Consider the following 19,989-nt stretch of genomic DNA (forward strand, 5'->3'; position numbering starts at 1 on the left):
GAAAATGACTTTCAATTATTTCTAAATGGGACAAGTGTATTTATTGTATACATGGAACTTTATAGGCTGTGGAGTTGTTTTCTATAGAACAACTTTGGAAAAAGGGAAGAAAGCTGTAAACTTAAAGGGATTCTGATGGCGCTAAAGTGTTGCCAAGCAAACCATAAAAGATAAGTCAAACTGTAATTCTATAGAAAAGCTATGAAATACTTTTACATATGTGCTGTAGTTGTTTTTGGGTTCCTGAAGCTACTTGTGTGTAAAGTCAGTTGTGGAAATGGCTAGCTAGCTAAAAGCTATGATTCCTGCAGCTTGACTGTTGTTGGGAGATTTTTTTCTGTGAAAACAGTTGTAAAGTGGAACATCTGAAAAATATGTTCCATGCAAAATGGATCTTCACACACATTTATTTTGACATTTAGGTTTGATTTGAGTGAGAGAGAGAGAGAGAAAATTCTGAAATAGCCATTCACAGATGGCTTGTGCAGGGTTGGGTTTTGGGGTTTTTTTTATATGCTTCTCTGTGTTTTTGGTTTGGGGTGGATTTTTTTGCATGTGTTTGCAGACTTGTCAATCCCTCTCTTCCCCCAGATCACATGTTTAATTTTTTATGACTTGAATTTTCGTCCCTTTTTCCAGAAGCTGGAGTTTAAAAAATAAAAAAGGAAAATGGGAAAAAAAAAAAACAAAACCCATAACACCCCAACCCCAAAACAACAACAACAAAACACCCCAAGCCAACCAAACAACAAAAAAACCCCTCAAACCCCCCTGCCCCCCAAACCCCAATCACCACCCTAAGGTATAGCTTCCTGCGACAAAAATTTTCTGTCAGTGAGTGAGGATTCATATGTTTTGTGAACTTTGATAATATGGTGGCAAATTCAGGGAGCACTTAATTCTCCCATCTGTATGCCTTCAGCAATGGGATGTGGGGAGTCCAGAGGGCCATGTACTCTGGACTGAGGGAGTGCGGCTGGCAAAACCTGGTGCATGTTCAGCTAGAGGCGTGAAATGCAGACGTCGTGTATCTGGCCACCCTTCCGCAGGGCTGGACTCGACCTCCGTAGCCTTTGCTGATGGGAATATCCTTTCCAGGTGGGAGTCGGGAGTGAATTGTTAGAGCCTGTCTGTTTTCTTTTGAAGGTATTGAGTGAAAGCCGTTGCCGATAAATTGTGGTTGTGAAACTTGCCAGAGAAGCAGGTCCACCTGTGTGCGAGGAATAAAAACTCTAAGTGGCGCTGGTAACCTCTTCGTTGTGAAATGTCGGTGCGAAATATCCCTGTATCCCAACTGTAATTATGAAATGAATATTCAATGTATTCAGTTATTTTTTCTTTAAGGAAACCAGATGTTGAGCTTGCACTGAATGCCATCAGTGATACATCTCTTGTTTGTTTTGTTTTTAATCCCAGAAGAAGTTAGCTGTATACAACAAGATGCAGGAGTCTCTGGAAGCGACCCTTCCCAGCAAGCAAGAGGAGGATGAGAAAGACCAGCCTGCTGAGATGGAGTACCTTAACTCTCGCTGCGTCCTTTTCACTTACTTCCAGGGAGACATTGGTTCAGTAGTGGATGAACACTTCTCAAGAGCTTTGAGCCAAGCCAGTAGCTTCAATCCAGAAACTGCCCTTACCAAGAGCAAGGCAGGGCTAAGTCCTCTGTGGAGAGGTAAGAGGAGCAGTAACTTGCTCTCTGTGGTGTGGTAACGCATATTGCATGGCAGCTGAAACTTTGCTCCTCAGTGGAGGTGGAAAATTCCCCCCCCAAATGTGAAAGAACCGAGGAGCTTCTTGGGGTTGAGTGATCCGAAGTGTTACAGGGGGAAAGCGGTGCCAAAGGCGTGGAAGAAGCAGGCATCTCCCTTGCTTGCCATAGCCCGCAGCTCTGCCGGGGCCTGGAAGGAGCGGGGCAGAGCTCGTGTGGCTTCACAAACGTCTGCTGCAAGGTTGGAGGCTCATTTTTAAGCTCCAGGTGTGAAACTTGGCCCATGAGGCAAGAGCAAAGCTGTTTGGGATGCTGGCCTTGGACGTGAGGAGACCCATGCAGCCTTCTTGGGTGACTTTGCCAGGTGATTAAGATTCATCTATGGCTGCTTTCCAGGACGGGAGGGGCCAGCACAGGCTGGAGTAAGCTCGGGTGCAAGCCCTGGCCTACGTGGCTGCAGCTGTGTGGTGCGGCGCAGTGCAGCCTGCCCACGGGCAGAGCTCGTGGGAGAGATGTGGCTGTCGTTACTGGCTTGTCCTGTGTTCAATGGGGGTGACGTTACTCTGCTTCCAAGCAGGGAGTAGAAACACGGTAGGTACTGCCAGGTGTTGGCACACTGCCTTAACAATTATGTCTTGTCATGCATATAAGCATGATCAACGTGACAAAGAGTTTATCTTGCCAGAGAAACTAGACAGACCTTACAGATAAGATTTCAAAACTGGTGACTGGAGAAAGCATGCTGGTAAGATGCTGTTCCCGTTCTGTTGAATGTGGCGGTAATTCTTCAGATCCACAGGGGCATTATTTCTGATCATGTCCATGTGTGGGCTGGCAAAGGGACATGAACCACCTATTGTGAGTATCAGCCTTGCATTGGGTTGAGTGAGCGAGATACCGTGAGGATCCTTGTAGGAGTGGTGGAGTTCATCACCAGCGATGTTGAGATGAGAGTGTACTGATGAAAGTCACAGATAATAAAGAGAGATGGGATTTTTGGAAACCACTGTGAAGAGAAAAATAGCACAGAAGGACTTGCTTTCCAGAAGGATGATGACAAATCCGAGGAAGTTTAAGCAAAGGTCAGCAGAAGTGGCTAGGGAGCTAAAGGAATTTATGGCTTGAGCCGGGACCATTAATGTTAATGGGAAATTTTCCGTCGACTCGACTGAGAGCAGGATTGAACCTATGCTTACTAAAAAGGAGACTGGAGCATTTATAAATGGCCCAGACAGGCTATAAATGTTTAGAGATGGGATCAAGGCAGTCCCCAGAGACCCCATGCCTACAGCAAGCCTTCTTCATGAGCTTGGAGACATACCATGGGTGGGGTTGTGTGTCTTTTCTTTGGCCTCAGACGTGTCCTGCTGTTTTTCCCTGGCTCACCCCATAGTTGCACAGCCTTCCCCAGTCGGGTCTGCGGGGGACAGGGTGGCCCGGCATAAGGCTTCTTTAGCCACGCTGCCTGCTGACCCGGCATGCCCTGTGCCGTTGGCGGGGAGCGGAGGTCTGCGTGTCCTGAAAGTCTTCCGGGAATAAAGTAAGGGGATATGTCCTCCGCTGTCACCGCACCTGCTGAAGCGGTATGAAAATCCCTGGGGAGGCTGCTGGGCAGGGCCGCGTGGTTCTGTGCTGTGGACGCTGAGAAAGTTGAGGGTGTCTGCTTCTCCAGAGAAGAGACACTGACAAAAGCTTTATCAGGCCCGAATAAGTTTCTGAAACATGCCTGCTTGAAAAAAGTGGGGAAAGAATGATGCCAACACCTTGGTCTGCTAGTACAGTTGTCAAAGATGCTCAGTTACAGCAAACGGATGTGAATTTGTATCCCATTACCTAAAGAAGTTAAAATACCATTAGCCTGAAGATCTTTTATAAATAACCTTCGTGGGTAGTCAGCATTTTTTGTCAATAAATTACTCAAAGGCAAGTTAAAAAACAGAAAAAAGGTTCTGTGTTTGCAGTAGCTGTTTTGGAAGGTGCAGATTTAAATGGAAAGTGTGTGGGCATGAACTGGCTACTCAGCTCACTGTTATTTCTCCTTTACCTGATGTTTTCTGCTTGTATTTCATCGTTAAGGTGATAGTGTGGGTTTTCTTTGTTTCGAGGAGGGATTTTGCTTATGTATAGAAAATAGAACCTGTTGTCCCGAAAAGAGCAAGTTTTAATCGTTTGTATGTTGAAAATACTGATCAATCTAGGCTAAAATTAACTTCAAAACTGACTTTTTATGAAATACGGTTCTCTAAAACAGGCTTCAGTAACACGGACTTTGAATAGTCAATTGTAGATGTAGCTACCTGAAAACTTTTGCAGGGGCTGATGAAACTAATATGGAATTTTTATCAATGTGTTTTTCCTACCTGAAAGTTGTTGTTGTGGTTGGTTTTTTGTTTTTTCTTTCTTGGGTTTTAGTTTTGGGGTTTTTTTCCTCCTGCCTTAACTGAGAAGTAATGTACTACATAAAATTCCATACATTGTCTTCTTTACAGCGTGTGCACTTTGGCATGTTTTCAGTGCGCGTTGGCCAGCCACCATGAACATTTGCATTAGTCACCACTTCGTGGTATCTGAGATGTTGCCATCTTTCTGCCTCCCTGTACTTAGAATAGGAAACTGTGGTAACTGTAGTACCTTTCTTGGCAAACAATTTTTGTTAAATGCCTATTCCCCCCCGCCCCAAAAGCCTGTAGAAGCTACTCAGATTGTTTTTTTTTTTTCTTTCTCAAGGACAGTGCTGAAATGGCTGTTTCTCCATTGCCATGCCCCATAGAGGCCAGGTATCTGACGTGATGGTATCTGTAAAGATAATTGGTTGTGCTCACTGTTTTAAGGGTGGGGAGGAAAGGAGACTCTTCAAACACCATGGTAATGTGTGGTGGGCGGGGGTTGTGGTTCAACACAGAGATGATTCTTGTTGATGGGATTGCTGCACACTTAATACTTAGTAGCATCCTCTGTGAACACTCAGGGTGGATGAAGTTTTCTTCCAGGTTCATATAACCTGGATGGACCCTGTATCTCCAGTGACATGACTTGACCCGGACAAGTGAGGTTGGCCTCTACAGTTACATCAGTGGTGTCTTGATGGGGGCTGATCCATGGCAGTGTCTGACAGTGGTAATGGCTTTGTGAAATGTGCACAGATTTGAAAAATGGAGATGACCAAACATGTTTTCTGTTGCCTAGACCTTCTGTCCGATTGGTAAAGCCAAGCTGGTATGCAACCTGGGATGAATTCATACTGGCAAATCCAGTGGTTTACAGTTCTTTCTCCTGGTATTAAAGTTGTCCTGCAGATACTTTGTGGTTTTCTGTGCTTTTTTGAAGTGAAGTGATTTGGATTTAGGGCTTTTCCATGCAGATAACAGCCGGATAGTTTCCAAAAACTCTCGGTTACAGAGGTTAATTTTCCAGAATACTGGCAGTGCATTATCAAGCTGTGCTCCTCTGTAAAGCAGTGAGGAAAACAACAGAATGGACATGAAGAAGCTTGTTTTTGTTTTTTTTTTTTTTTTTGTCAGCCCTGCTGCCAACACTGTAAGCCATGGGTACTCTCCATCTCAGCCTAATTCCTTGCAACAAGGAATAATTTACAAACAAGGAACAATACAGATTTCAGTGGAGTGCTGATGCTTCTGTCTGTCTGGAGACTGCTCTCTCCAGTTTTCCAGCATGAATTACAATAGAAATAGTTTGCTAAAAAAAAGCAACCCTTTGAAGAAAGCCATGTGGGAGTACAGTTTGCTAGATAAGGTTGCAGCCTCTGAAGAAGTTTGGCACAATGAGAAGGTCTCTATGTTTGTCCATAGTGTGTTTGCAAAGTTTATTTCCAATATCAGAAGTTAATCAGGCTCAATAAACTGCCTAGATCAAAGCCAATTGATGTGTGGAAAAAATTCTATGATTTTAATGGATTTTAAAACAGATACACAAGTGTCCTAGTGATGCAGTCAGAAAACACTTTTGCAGTTTTTGTTTCCAAAATACTTTTGTGTCAGCAAAGTTCAGAGGCAAGAGTGTTTGAAGAATCTGTTCATTCTCAATGGTGTCTTCACCCAAGTCTCATTCCAGTTGCTTATTAAACAAAGCAAAACAAAAGGTCATTTAAAAAAAATAATATAAATATTTTTGTAAATGTTATATGAGGAACAAAGGATTCCTCGCCTTGTCAAATATTAAAATTCCCTGGCTTTATTTCTCCATAGACTATTTTTATGACTGTTCTTTCATCAGAGGTGAAGTCCTGTATTTTTATGTTTCCATCTTTGAACCAAAAAAAACCTATTTGAGCTGAGACATATTGCATGAAGCAGTACGTTCAAACATGAGCTGGCAAGAGGATTGTGAGAATGGAGATGCCAATACTTTCCTACACATCAAAAACACTAACTGTTTCTTCAAAAGAATTTTTAGAATGTGATTTCATAATGTAGAGGTATTGGAATCCATTTAAATATAAGTTGAGCCCTAGTATAGGAAGCAGCGAGTCTTTTATTTCTGACAAAAAGTTCTTTTAGTTACATAGGTGTTTCTGCTTGTCTAATCCTGGTGACTACAGGGCAGTATGATATATTCTATAAGGGACTAGTGTAAGCACATTAGATATGAACTTTATCTCATCAAAGCATGCAGTTAGTTTGAGAAGATTCTTCCTTTATGCAAATGTCTCCTATTCTGAAGCGTGACCTGGTTCTCTGTCCTCACAAGCTTTTGCAGCCATTACAGCTGCCTTTCTAAATGATGTGCTCTGGTCTGATCAAGAGTTAACCTCTCCTCATAATTCTTGTACCAAGATTCTTAGAGAGCTGTGACTCTTCAACCTGGAGAATAAGAGTCTTATTGAGGGGATTTTATCAATTTGTGTGAATACCTGATGGGAGGGAATGAAGATGGGGAGCCAGGCTCTCCTTAGCAATGCTTGCTGACAGGACAAGAGGCAATAGGCACGGATTAGAAAACAGGAAATTCCATCTGAACACAAGAAAACACTTTTTTCCTTCTTTTTTCCTTTGTTGTGTGGGGTTTTTTTTAATTTATTTTTTATTTGTTGAGGTTGGATAAACACTGGAACAGGTTTCCCAGAGAGGTTGTGGAGTTTTGATCTCAGTCAAAAGATGACTGGACAGAGTCCTGGACAACCTGCTCTATATGACCCCCACTTGAGCAGGAGGCTTGGACTAGATGATCTCAAAAGGTCCCCTCCTACCTCAACTGTCCTGTGATTCTATAATTGCTGAGGAAGCTTGAGTTCAGTGTTACAAATTTTAGAGAGTAGAAAATCATTGTGGGGTTTTTGTCATTAAATTTGTTGTTCAGCCTCAGTCATGCTTCATTTCTCTCCTCTTTAACAGAAAGCTCAACAATTTCAAGCCAAAGGAGCAGTTTCCCAACTTCATTTTGGACCAGCTCTTATCAGCCTCCCCCTCCACCATGCTTAAGTGGAGTACACCCCGATTTCCCCGTTACTGCACCAGGCACCTTCCCAACACCAGATCCCAGCAGCTGGCCAGGACATGGCCTTCATCAGACTGCCCCACCTCCTCCCCCTGCTGCATCTGACTCCTGGCATTATCCTTTAGCATCTCAGGTGAGCCCTTCATATGCACACATGCATGACGTGTACATGCATCGTCATCACCCTCATCCACACATGCACCATCACCATCCCAGCTCGCACCGCGACCCCCGGTATGGGTCCCTGCTGATGCCTTCAGTCCGCGCAGCCAGGATTCCTGCTCCCCAGTGTGACGTGACAAAGACAGATCCCGCTGCTGTCACCAGCACTACCTCAGCATGGGCTGGAGCCTTTCATGGAACCGTGGACATTGTGCCAAGTTTTGGGTTTGACGCAGGTAAGATGGTTTGATTGTGTCTGTGACTTGTTTTAAGAGGAAGAATTTGAGCAAAGAGGTGGAATCCCTGCAGCTGAAGCAGGGCTTGTTCTCAGAGCCTTCTCCAAATAGATTTCCAGGTGGGAATCGCTCCTGAAATTGCTGTCAGGGCAGATGAGCTGTGAAACATCCAGCTCTCGCTGCTTTTTGCTGAGAGACTTTTGTCTGCCGTGGTCCCATTCAAGCCAAATGAGTTGTGACATGATATGCATTTTTTTGGTTTAAATCTTCTGGGAAATGGTTAATTAAACTTCCATGTGGAAGCTTCCAGCTTGCTCAACTGGTTCATCTGTGCATTCACCAAAATACAGCTCCAATGAGGACTGAACTAATAACTCGTCAGTGCATGAGGATTGCATCTTACTCATCTAAATTGGAACAGATCGGCATTTCCTTCCTGTGTAGTATCCAGGTGTCACATAGAGAGCAGAGATGCCTGTTGAGCTGTGCTCGCCATCAAACTAAACTTGTTTCTGTAGGATCGAGGCAGAGGTCTGTGGATTGGATTCATTTTGCTGCAGGGTCTGTAGCCGTAGGACAGCCTCCGTAAAGTACATCTGGATCTGTGAGCTGTGACTGGCAGCCTCCCATCTCTGCGCTAGGAGCAGTCGAGCAGCCCTCACTGTTCGTAGTTGCTTGCGGTCAGGTGATGGGTGACTAAGAGTTTCCAGCGCATCCGTCAGGGAGCTCATATGCACTGTTGAGGTCTCCTTTTTCTGCTTTGTCTCACCAGCAGCAGACCTTGCAGATTAGTACTTCTTAAACCTATTATGTTATTTGTTAAGGAAATACTAGGTTTGCATCTCTGTTCCCTTTTCCTTAAAGTATCTGTTTGTCTCTCTTCTTGATAGCTCTAGCTAACTGATTGAACATGTGAGAAGCACTTGCTTGCTCTGATTAGTGTGCAGGGGAGCAAAGAATTGGTGGAGAAAAAAAATGCTGTCATAGAAATACTATGAGCCCAAAACCCAATTATAACTGCGCTAACCCAATAAAAAACTCTCTCTCTTCCCTTAATAGCAACTAGGAACCAATATTCTCTTCGAAATACCATGTGACTTGCTGCCTCAAGAAATTAAGAAAAAGCATAATAGGATTCTTAACACTGGACAATTTTATATCTATTAATAACATTTCCAGCCATGCCAATGATACAAGAGGAATCATGTTTTATGCTTTCTGGTATAAAATGATAATCTGACAAGACTGGGATCTCAAGTTTTGCTCTACTGACAGATTCCATCATGGGAGTGAGCTGCTTTCTCTGAAGCATGAGCAAACTGTCACGGCCACCGGTAGAGGGGTCGAGCCCTCTGGTCTGAGAGTAGCCCCAGCAGTACAGCTCCAGAGCTCTGGGATTTGACTTAACCTTTTGGAGATGGAGAAGAGAACTGCGTAAGGGATTGTTAGTCAGAAAAAACCACTACCTGGCTTAGGTATGAGTCCAGCCTAGGCTGTGAGTTGTTTCAGCACTGGGGAAGTTGGTTTGCTTGCTACTACTTTGTTGGTAGGAGTATGTCTAATAAATCAGGTGCTTTTTCTCTTTTCTGTAAGAGTATCTCAAGAAGGACTATGGGTCCTAGCACTGCCTTACAGGACCAGTATAGCCTTTGCTTGGTGCTGCCTGATCCTTGTGAAAATCCCTATAGAGGGGTACAGCTGGATGCTAATTTTATCAAGATCCTGATTTGGCAGTGCTTAACAGTGGCTTGCATGTCTTGTAGTTGTCTATTCAGCATGGGAGCCAGTGGAGAAGGCCTGAACTGTGAATTTCTGGCCCATGCCTGATGTGAGGGTTTTAGTCCATGAGTTCCTGTTGGGGAAAAGAAAGAGGGAAAATGATGTGTGACTGGTTTGCAGGAGCAGAGCATCTCAGCGGAGCAATGTCTCACTTGCTTGTGACTGTTCAAAATGGCCATGCGCTGAAACACAACAGCAAAACCGTATCAGGCAGCCACGTAAAGCTTTGGAAACAAGGGACCAAGCAACGAAACACAACAGGTAGTGGTAGCCCGTGACATTACAGTTATTTACTCTACCCTGCACACTCATCTCTGCTGTGCTCTCCAAGCAGAGGCTTGGCTGGGAAGACCAGGAAGGCTCTGTGCTCCCTTTCCAGCCTTGCCAGCAGCTGGTAGATTTGAGACAAATGCGTTGCTGACAGACATTCGAAGTGTGTTCGTGGTGAAAAGAGGGAGCTTACCTGCCCCGGTCTTTTGCATGCATCTCTCATGGTGTCGTCCCCAGGGAGGAGCGTTGTGCTGCTGGCGAGAGGAGGGAGCTGCTGAAGCACCACACTGAGTTGTGTGGTGCTTCAGCCAGCACAGGTGAAGCTTTTCTTCCTCCAGGTCCACTCCTGGGGGGGGGATTGTACCGGATAAGTCTCCACATCACACAGAATTTCATTACATTTAACTCTCAATTGAGACAGTAATCTCAACAGAGAGGCTAAAAACTGAAGGGCCTGGAGGAGCATACTGGCTTTCTGCGGCATGGAAGCGGTTTCTCCAGGGTAGGGTGAGGGCATAGTGGCAAGAAAACTTCAGTTCTGGAAGTCTTTGCTCACAGTTCCCTGGAGAATAAAAGACATCAAGCTGTGGAGCTGTCAATATATCAGATTCCATTGAGCCTCAGATGATTTATATAAAAAAGCTCATTTGGTATAGACCTAGATATTGCTCTTCAGAGCCCTTCAGATACGAAAATGATTCCTCCCTCCCCTTACTGTGGGTCACATTTCTGATGCTACTGTCACATGCGATTATAGAAACATTTGCAAAATTCCTCACGCTGAATTATAGGGAACGATAGTGTTGGGATCAGGGCAGGCTGGCTGTAATTTTACCCGCTTCCAGCTCCATTGTTGCATCTCTGCCACACTAAGCCAAATGTTGAATCTCGTGAATGGATGATGCTGAATAGCTTCAGGGGTTAAGAGGGAGTTCCCCTTGCGTGCGTGGTATAGTTTGGGAATTTATGTTTCAGAACAGATTGTGTGGGACATCAGCGTATCACCGTTCATAGAGCTAACAAAGTATTGATCTGTCTCGCACATCTGTTTGAACTTACATGGTCCTGTTTTAGGGGATGAAGAGGGATTTAGCTACCTGATTCCCTTTAAACGTGGCTTAATCCTCACGTTGCGTGCTGCAAATTAACCCTTTTGGAAGCTTCTGTATTGGTACAAGTGGGATTAAAGAAAATGCTGGTGTACATAAAAAATCAATTAAAACCTGTTGTGTTTGTGGCTGCTGGTATGCAGCGTCTTTCCAGAGCTGAAGTGCCAAGGTATAATGCTCAATATAAAAGTACGTCTTATATCAAGCCTTGCTATAAACACATTGATAAAAGCACAACATGTTTGTGCTTTAGACCACAACTCCCTGCCCCACCGATGTCAAGCAGAGCAAGGTCAGCCCCTAACAGCATTGCCTGCGGTTCACGGCATATGCACAGCGCGCCTCGCTGCAGCCGTAATCCCACAGTGTCGGGGCTAAATCCCTGTGTTTATCCTAAGGGTGCACAGGCCGAGTTGAGCACTTAAGACCAGGGAGGCAGGGAGGGGAACCGCTGTCTTGCAGCGGAGCTGGTGGTTACGGCCGTCAGCGTTTTCCCCGGGAGCAGGGCGGGAGGCTGCCCTGCGCACCAGGCACTTCAGGTGGTCAGTGGGATACGGCTGTGCCGGCAGCTGCCAGGTCTGCAGGCAGCCCTGTGGGGAGGAGAGCAGAGCAACTTGCCCTGCTACTGCGGAGCCCGGGAGGATATCCTGCCCTGCTGTTGGACAGATGTGCTGGAGGAGGCTTCCTGTAAGCCCCAGCACGCTAAAAGCAGAGCGGGATTTTGGCATATCTGAGGGCTGTAAGTCGATCTTGGAACTTAGGTGCCTGTCCTTTATCGTGCGAAGTTATGCACGTTGAGGTGCATAAATTTAAATTTAGGTGAATTAATTGACATCCTCTAGTCCTGGCTAATTGTGGAAAGTCCACTTTTGGAAACGTCAGTACGTCAGCGTGTCACGTGGAATACAGACCTTGAGCGGTCAGCCTCCTGCTTTCTGCAGAGCTGTCTGCGTTCGCGCGCGCCCCACGAGTTTGTCACGGCTCCGTAAGTTTGTTTGGATGTTCCCACAGAACCCGCTTTCTGCGTGTGGCGACGAGCTGTAACGCTGGCATCCCAGGGCCGGGCGGCTGTGCTGACTCGCGCCAGGCAAGCGGGGTCTCGTTGCTGAGAGGAGGATGCCCTTGCACCAGGCTGCAAACGAAAGCTTTCGGCTGGTAGCAGGGCTGCACTCGGATGACAGATGAGGACTGTAGACAGCCTTGCCATGAAGGAGGTGGGAATGTAGCGAGGAAAAGGCAGGGAAAGTGTTCCACATTCAGTTCTGTAACTAAGGCAACTTTGATTTTTTTTTTTTTATTGTTTTTCATGGCTGTTTAGACTTAATAGCTATACCTTAAACCTCCTTGTTACAGTTATTTCTGTTAGTTGCAAAGACTCCTAACTAGGACGGTGTCTGTTCAGCTAGTCATTTCCCTTCTGCCAGTTGCTGCTGTCAGGTGGGCATCTTCTTAAACCAGGTGTGTGTGACTTTTTTTTTTTTTTAAGCTGCTAGGAGCCATATAATCTGTTTCGCTTCTCATCAGCTTCCATTGCCTCTGGTGACCTTTAGTGCTCCACTGGTGAACTTAAATGACTTCTTTACACTCTGAAAGGTTTCTGCTGTCTGACTCCCCCTTTTTTTGTGTCTTCTTTTTACAACAAAAATTATAAACACCAGGGGAAAAATAACACAAAATTGTCATCACTTCCATTGAGGGATCTTTGAAGGAAACTAAGAGCAGTTTATTATGACCCTGCCTGTGAATGATGCTGCCAGGAAAACAAGTAACTTGTAAGCAACAAGGAGACATCCTCATTGAGTAAAGAGCCTCTAAACATGTTTTTATAGGCATGCATTAATTGAGGGATATCCCAGTTTTTCCAGTCTAAAGAAATAGATGCAAGTGCATGTGAGAAGGGGCAGAAAGCCACTGGACAGGGTTTGGTATGCTATACCTGTGTGCTCTGCTCTTCCTATCTGCTCACTGCTGGACACACAAGTATTTGGATGCTGCCTGGGGATCCTGACACAGATAGAGCAATATGCTGTCGTCTTTTAGGTGACTGTTAGTGGCTTTGTCGCTTGACTCCGACGTGATGTTGATCATCATAAGGGGTGATGTTCAGAGGGCTGGAACACCTCTCTGTGAGGACAGGCAGAGAGAGTTGGGGTTGTTCAGCCTGGAGAAGAGAAGGCTCCAGGAAGACTTTCTTGCAGCCTTTCAGTACTTCAAGGGAGACTTATAAGAAAGGTGGGGACAGACTTTTCAGCAGGGCCTGTTGTGATAAGACAAGGGGTGATGGTTTCAAACTAAAAGAGGGGAGATTTCGGCTAGATAGAAGGAGGAATTTTTCACGATGAGGGTGGTGAAACACTGGCACAGGTTGCCCAGAGAGGTGGTAGATGCTCCATCCCTGGAGACATTCAAGGCCAGGCTGGATGGGGCTCTGAGCACCCGATCTAGTTGCAGATGTCCCTGCTCATTGCAGAGGGGTTGGGCTAGATGGCCTTTGAAGGTCCCTTCTAACCCAAACTGTTCTATGATTCTATGATCATTAGAGATTTAACTGATTGTACTCCTAAAACAAGAAGGTGGTGGTCAGATCTAAACCCATTGTACCTGTTAGGCTTTCTGAAAACATATGGGTCTCTGTGTTTCACTGTCTGATCAGATATGGAAATGACAGTTCCATGCTTAGCATGTGGATCTATCAATTTTCATAGGTTAATGATCAAATGAACATGGAGCTTCAATGGTTGCAACATCATTGAGACCTGGAGTTGCACCTACTTAGGTTAGTGGTGAAATTGGCCCTAAATTCTTAGCAGATGAAGTAGTTGATGCATTGGTCTTGGTACACCGTGTAGCAGGGCAATTTATAGTATGACACAGGATGGAGCATTGCTGTCTTTATAGCAATGATGATTTATAGTGGGAAGTGCACCTTCATTTCATTAAACCTGATTTGCTTGTCTCAAAACGTCAAGGGGCAGGTTTTAAATCAGTGAGTCCTAAGTGCCTTACTACCTCTTAAAATATGTGCTTGCACCTCTCTCCGTTCTACTTTCCCTATAAATGAGCAAGAATGTATCTTCTTTGGGAAGTTTCATCCGCACCTCTCTCTCTATTGTCTGGATTTTATGTAGACGCCCTATTGGGCGTAAATCTAGCAAAGATTGAATCCCTCTGGAGCAGAGAAATCCCAGATTATAACATGAGTTCCAAGTCTATAATGCTAAAGCCACAACATAGCACCACATTTATTAGATAGTCCTCACTTTTTATAAAGGAAAATGTTAGAGGAACTCATAACAAATGTAAGCTGAAAATCATTAATTTTTCCCATGTGGAAGCACTATCCATTCTTGGCTAAAAATCTGACACTCCGTAGGTGAAATTGTTTGGGTTTTTTACATGCTGCAGGAAAATTTTCCCTTTCTCCTCTCTAAGATGAAATGCCATAGAAACTGTGAGACCCTAAAGTGTCACAGGCCTTTTCTAAAAGAGATAGGGTCTGTGGCTGGCCCCTATCAGGAGAATTATTCTGTTGCGTACTGGATTATTTATGCAGACCTTGCTGGAGGATTTTATCACGCCATGCCATGCTCCAAATAAGGCCAAAACAAGGAAGCACACGCAGGATTTTATCAGCATTCCTGAACTGCTTGAGCCAGTCTAAAACTTAAGTGTGGTTTAAGCTTATCCCACATAAACTATAAAATTGGGAGCAATAACAACATTATTAACAAGTCCACTAGGCTGGTAAATTGTGGGGTTTTTTTCTGTTTGGGTTTTTTTTTTTTTATTCAAAACCTGTTTATCCTTACTTCAGTTGCTTGGGGAGGGGGAGGAAAAAGCTGTATCAAATCTTAATTATCTTTTTTCTGTTCTGAAATGTAGGTCTCCAGCATCAGGACAAGAGCAAGGAAACTTCTTGGTTCTGAAGTTCAGATAAATTAAGACCAGCTAGAGCTGGAGTCAGCGCAGCTGGGCGGGCAATATAAGTCGTTGACTCCTCCTGCATGGGGCAAAGGACACACATGAAGATGAAGAGCCAACCGTTCTGGTTTTGCTATTGAGCCTTTTGTTTGTAAGGCCGTTTATGGGTCCCACAGTGTTGGAAGAAAACAAAAACCTAACTTTTCTTTCTTTCCTCATCTGAGCCTGCTGCAGCTGGGCAACCTAACTCCTTTCTGCTCCTTTAACAGTGTTTTGTTTTGTTCCGCTTGGTATTTTTATGAACAGTCTCAATTGTCAGGAAAAAGACTCTCCCTTGAGTACAGTGCGCCTCCTTTCAGGAATACAGTATTTTGTAGCTCTTTGTGCATCTATTTTTGTAGAAATACAGAAAGTTTGGGTAAGGATTGATGGGCTATTTTAGGATGACATATTTTTTTAAAAAAAATTGTAAAATTGTTAAGTTCTGTTTAAAGAACTTGCTCTCAGAGAAGCACTGGCAAAAATGTATAAAATGCTATTTTTAGATGTCTGTGATGTGTTTGTGCATTTTGGGTTTTTTGTTTGTTACCTCAAACGTCTATCTTTCCTTTCTTTTTAAAGAGCTAAACCTTCCTTGTTTCCACATTACTAGACTTTGATGTTTTTGTCTTTTTGTTCTAGCTTAAGCAAGTATAATTAGCACCTAAAGTTTCAACCAAGTATTTTTCCTGCTGGTGTTAGGTTGTAGTAAGGGTGTTTTTATTTTCTTGCTTCTAAGGGTGGCTTTGTGCTGTGCTGATTGTCAGAAGCTTACAAAAACCTTTAGCATGGAGCAAAGCCTGGGGTTACAGGAACTGCATTTCCAACCCATCCATTCTTTCAAAATGGACCAAACGCTCTTGTGGATTTGAATCAGACATGACTTTGGGCCTCATCCATAAGCCATTGAACACAGTCCCCTATGGGTTATGTTTCAGTCAGACCCTCATAGTGCTCATAAAAATCAATATACTCTTTTTTTTTTAACTTTTGAGGCAGGACTTTCAGCTAAGCCATTTCCAGGGTGGTAACAGAGAACATCAATAGTCAGGAAAGAAATGTCAGTTTTATAAAACTGTGTGACTTGTGGAAACAGAATGTATTCAACTGGCCTGATCTGTCTGCTGAGCGCTGAAATTTTCAACTCCTGTTGACTTCAAAATCTGTTTGTCTAACCTAAGATTTGCTGTGGGTCTTATGAAGACCCCGATCGCAGCTCTTGAATTTCATATGAAGTTGCGTATGCTCAGTGTACACAAATTCAAGCTTGGCTGCTGTTTGGGTGGGAGTCTGAACTTGGAAATGATGTGGCCATGTCTAGCCACAGCGCTCTGCCAGGTGTTTGGGAAACCCCATTTCTGGCCCGGGCCTTGGGTCTGACTTGTATAATAAGGACTTTAGTTGAAGCCAAGGTGAGCACAGTCCAATCTTCAATAAGGGCTGCAAGATTACCCTTCACAGCCCCAATCCTGCGATGGGCTGGAGCTGGGTCAGCCCCCATGCCCCACCCTAGTGACTCCAGTGTGAGTGTCAGCATGTGCTTAGGTGGGGCTGATGCAGGATCAGGGCCTGGGTTGCCAGATCCTAGGTATTGCTTGGAGAAGTTGTCTTTCTGCTCTGTGCACCCAGTATCCCTCTGTAATATTTCCCGAGGCTCTTCTAACCTGTTGTATTTCTGTTACCACTCTTTTCAGGCATCCCTGTCTGAAAGACAAACCAGCTAAATGGAAAGCAAGACACAAACACATGGCTGAGATAAGAAACAGTTTAATTTTAAGGCAACGAGCATTGTAAATGTAGGTTTGTCAGGTGGAGACCACATGGATCAGCGTGTGAAAGGGGAGGGGGAGTGTTGGGATATGCATGCCTCTCTGAGGTTCAGACCTCCCTCCCTGCACTGCTGCTTCTCTCCAGGCTTTTTGAACTTGATCCTATGAGGTGTTGAGCATTCTCCCTTGCCATGTGAGAGGGCTTGACATGCTGGCACTGGAGGCTTTAGAATTATGTCACAATTTGGCAAGATGCTTAAGCGTGTACCTTGCCGATTTGAAGTTTGAGACAGCGTAAAAGTGCTGAATGGACTATGCTTAAATATTACTTTAAAATAGTAGGGTTGTAGTTTCTGCATTGGGATGCTGAATTAAATGTGGTGGGGTTCTTTTCCTTGCATTTATAGTCCATCAGCATTTCTTTCTCTTAATAAATTTCACCGTCATGACAGTTCTATATATTATTGCTGCTCTGGTGGAGCTAGCTCCTCAATTTGTCAATTAATTCGTAATGCAATGGGAAAACTGTATGGGAGAGAACATAGTAATAGCTGCCATGGATCACTTTCTTATCAGGATAGTATAGCTAAGGAAATATCTCAAGAATGAGAGTTCTGACTTAGGAATGCTGACAATATTAGAAATACTGGGAGGAAAAAAATCCAAGCTTTTTTGTTTTGCTTTTTTTTTTAATTTATTCTGGACTTGGCAAAGCTGGAAGGCAAAGAGGCAGTGTATCCTATCTTCTTTGAACTTCAGGGAGAGTTTGAGTGGCAGGGGGAGCAAAAGAGAAGGCAACATTTCTTTTTAAGGTGTAGTGGTTTTGATTTCCTGAAATAGTTTAAAGTCTAGCAAGAGCAGTCAGCTCATTGCCTTCCTCTTTGCAAGTTCAGATGATGAGGGACCTCCTCCTGTTCCCTACAGATGTCAAAGCAGAATGGGACAGGAAAAAACAGGCCCATGGTTTGCACTGGAATCCCTTTCTGGATTGTTTTATTGAGTTGATGGGTAGTGGGGATGAATATGTGGTGAAGCTATTGCTTCTTTCTTCCACCTCAAGGACTACTGTAACGTGCCCAGAACCTGTGTGTGCTGAAGGAACTTCTGTTGCTCTGCAGCCTCTGGGAGACAAGTGCAAATAAAAACCTGCTATCGTCTATAGCCATTCATGCACCGGTCAATCGACTTTGAAAGTCAAATAAATTAATTTTTTTTCCCTCAGTCACTAATCGTCCCCTGTACTAACAAGTGTGTTGAAAGTAAAGGCACAAGTGCATAGCAGTAGCCCTACTTCTACGTTCTACACTTTGAAGGGTGGGAAAGAAAAAATCCTTCCCTGTAACAAACTTTTAAGTTAAATTCGGCAGATTTACTTCTCCCTCTCTCTCTCATACACGCACACTTACACACACGCACAAATGTGGTTATGAGAAGCAGATGCTGTGATGGTTTTGTTCTTGAAAGAGGAGGGGAGCACTTGCTTGCAACGTTGCCATTACGGAGAATTGATGGTAGTGAGAAAGAAACAGAAATGTTAAGACTGCTCATGTTTCCACAGATAGGAAAAAAAAGCCCTTAAAATCAGGTCACAGACAAGTTATGCGTCTTAACGCATTACTAAAGGAGTTGTTTCATTCTGGTTACGTGTGGTGAGTTCTGATGTTGTCCCAAGAAAGTGGATGATTCATTTTGCGAAGACTTATAAAACATGATGTACTCTGTCACTATTTCTGGGAGAACATAGGGAAATTACTCTTTTTTTTCATACAAAACTCCTCAAAGTTGTCCAGGATTTGATTTTATTCCTATTAATGTTGAGAAATCTGATGTCAATTTTCGTGTCTTCATCTGAAGACTGGGAAGGTTCAAGCTGCCCACCAGTTTTTGAAGAGCAGTTACCAGTTTGTTTCAGCTGGGCATTTCCATCCCAATACGACAGAATAGTGCAGCTACTGACCACACAGCAGAATTGATTTCTGGAGAGCTCAGTAAGCTACGCTTGGCAATAATAAAATACACTTTGTTCTGATTTCTGCCCTCACCAGACACACAAATTCAGTTATCAGTTTATCTGATACATCTTTCATAGTGTGAAGATCTTCAGTGAATGGCAGTGCTCTCTCAATCGTCTACTTCTGCCTCAAAACATGCTTTCGAGGATGAATCTCCCATCACAGCTTTTAGGGAGAGCAGAGGTTGTGGGAGTGTCACGTTTCCCCCCACCTGTGCTTAGGATCCGCTTGCCTGTACCCAGCCTTTCTGCTCCCAGGCTATTGTGTATGTCTTGCTCTCCTCCTCCCACAATTCCTTATGTGTATGTATATATTTATATACATACATATACACATATACATGTGTAGCTACACCTGGTTCCCTCCATTCCACCTTCACGCTTCAAACGCATGTCCTTTGGAAGTGAAGTGAATGACATCACTAAATCTCATTTGAGACTGAGAAAATGTAGGCATTTTATTGCATACTGTGTTAACTCAGGAGTGAATGGAATTTCTCCATACTTGTAAAAAACAAAACCAAACAACAACAACCAAAACCCAACCAAAAAAACTCCTTTCAAAACCCCTGATTTGTTGTATCTGTAATACAATACATCCATGACCATGGAGTCAGCAGTTATGTAGAGAGGTGCAATATATTGCCTTTCAGCGGACAAGCATATCTTTTTGAATATGATTCTTTTAATTAATTTCAGGTACAGGCTTTTTCTCCGTATCAATGGACCAGCAGCGTATATTTCTTATAAACGGTTTAGAAATATATATATTTTTTAAATTGACTTATTGGCTTTAATATGTCAGCCTTTGAGCTTTTAAAGGATATTTGGATGATAAATATTGTTTGTGTGTGGATTTTTTTAAAAAGTTGATGCATGTTGTTTGGAACTGAAATCTCATGTAAAGCAGGAAGGTATTTAAAAATAAATACTGCTTTTACATATTGGCCCTATGGGCACAATCTGACAGTTGTGATGCAGGAAGATGTCCCTTGAAAGACCAAGGGACTCTTGCCTGAGCAAGGTCAAAATCCAGTCCCTGTGACAGGAGAGGCAGGAGCAGTCGTCTTGCAAAGGTTGAGATGGTAGAGCTATGAGCAGAGATGATCCTCTCCAGCATTGTATGTTGATGGTTGGGCAGCCACTGCTCAACATATTAAAATTAGACTATGTTGGCAGATTTATACTTGCCCCCATCTCATGGGGTGAACTGCTTGCCAAGGGGAACTAGAGATGTCCCTGGAAACCTGTGGTTTAGCTGCCCTTCGTCTACACAGTGCCTGTGACCCTCTGCCTGTTCTTGCCCTGCGGTCTCCATGACACCATGGTGGGACCTGTGAAAGCTGGGCTAGATTTCCCTGTGAAATGCAGGATGTTTTTAGTTCCCAATAAAGATCGTTTAGGGATGGGGGTAATTAAAACATCACAGTAATCTCATGCCCCTGCTCAAAGGCTCAAGCCTTCAAGATGGATCAGCTGTGCATCATCGATGATGGCCATTTGCATACAAGAGCCTGAATACTGCTTCCTC

General features: G+C 43.9%; 1 protein-coding gene across 1 annotated transcript; it reads left to right on the plus strand.

Moving 5' to 3' along the window:
- Nucleotides 1–1,416: 1,416 nt before the first annotated feature.
- On the plus strand, nucleotides 1,417–15,190 carry VGLL3 (vestigial-like family member 3; the record flags this gene model as incomplete). The annotated part of the gene is made up of 3 exons (XM_010296342.1): nucleotides 1,417–1,672; nucleotides 7,060–7,560; nucleotides 14,601–15,190. Coding segments are annotated over 3 exons (801 nt in total), but the record flags the coding sequence as incomplete, so codon positions are not given.
- Between the last annotated feature and the right edge of the window lie 4,799 nt (nucleotides 15,191–19,989).

The sequence above is a fragment of the Phaethon lepturus genome, unplaced genomic scaffold (genome assembly GCF_000687285.1).
Source record: "Phaethon lepturus isolate BGI_N335 unplaced genomic scaffold, ASM68728v1 scaffold20851, whole genome shotgun sequence".
Lineage (NCBI taxonomy): Eukaryota > Metazoa > Chordata > Aves > Phaethontiformes > Phaethontidae > Phaethon > Phaethon lepturus.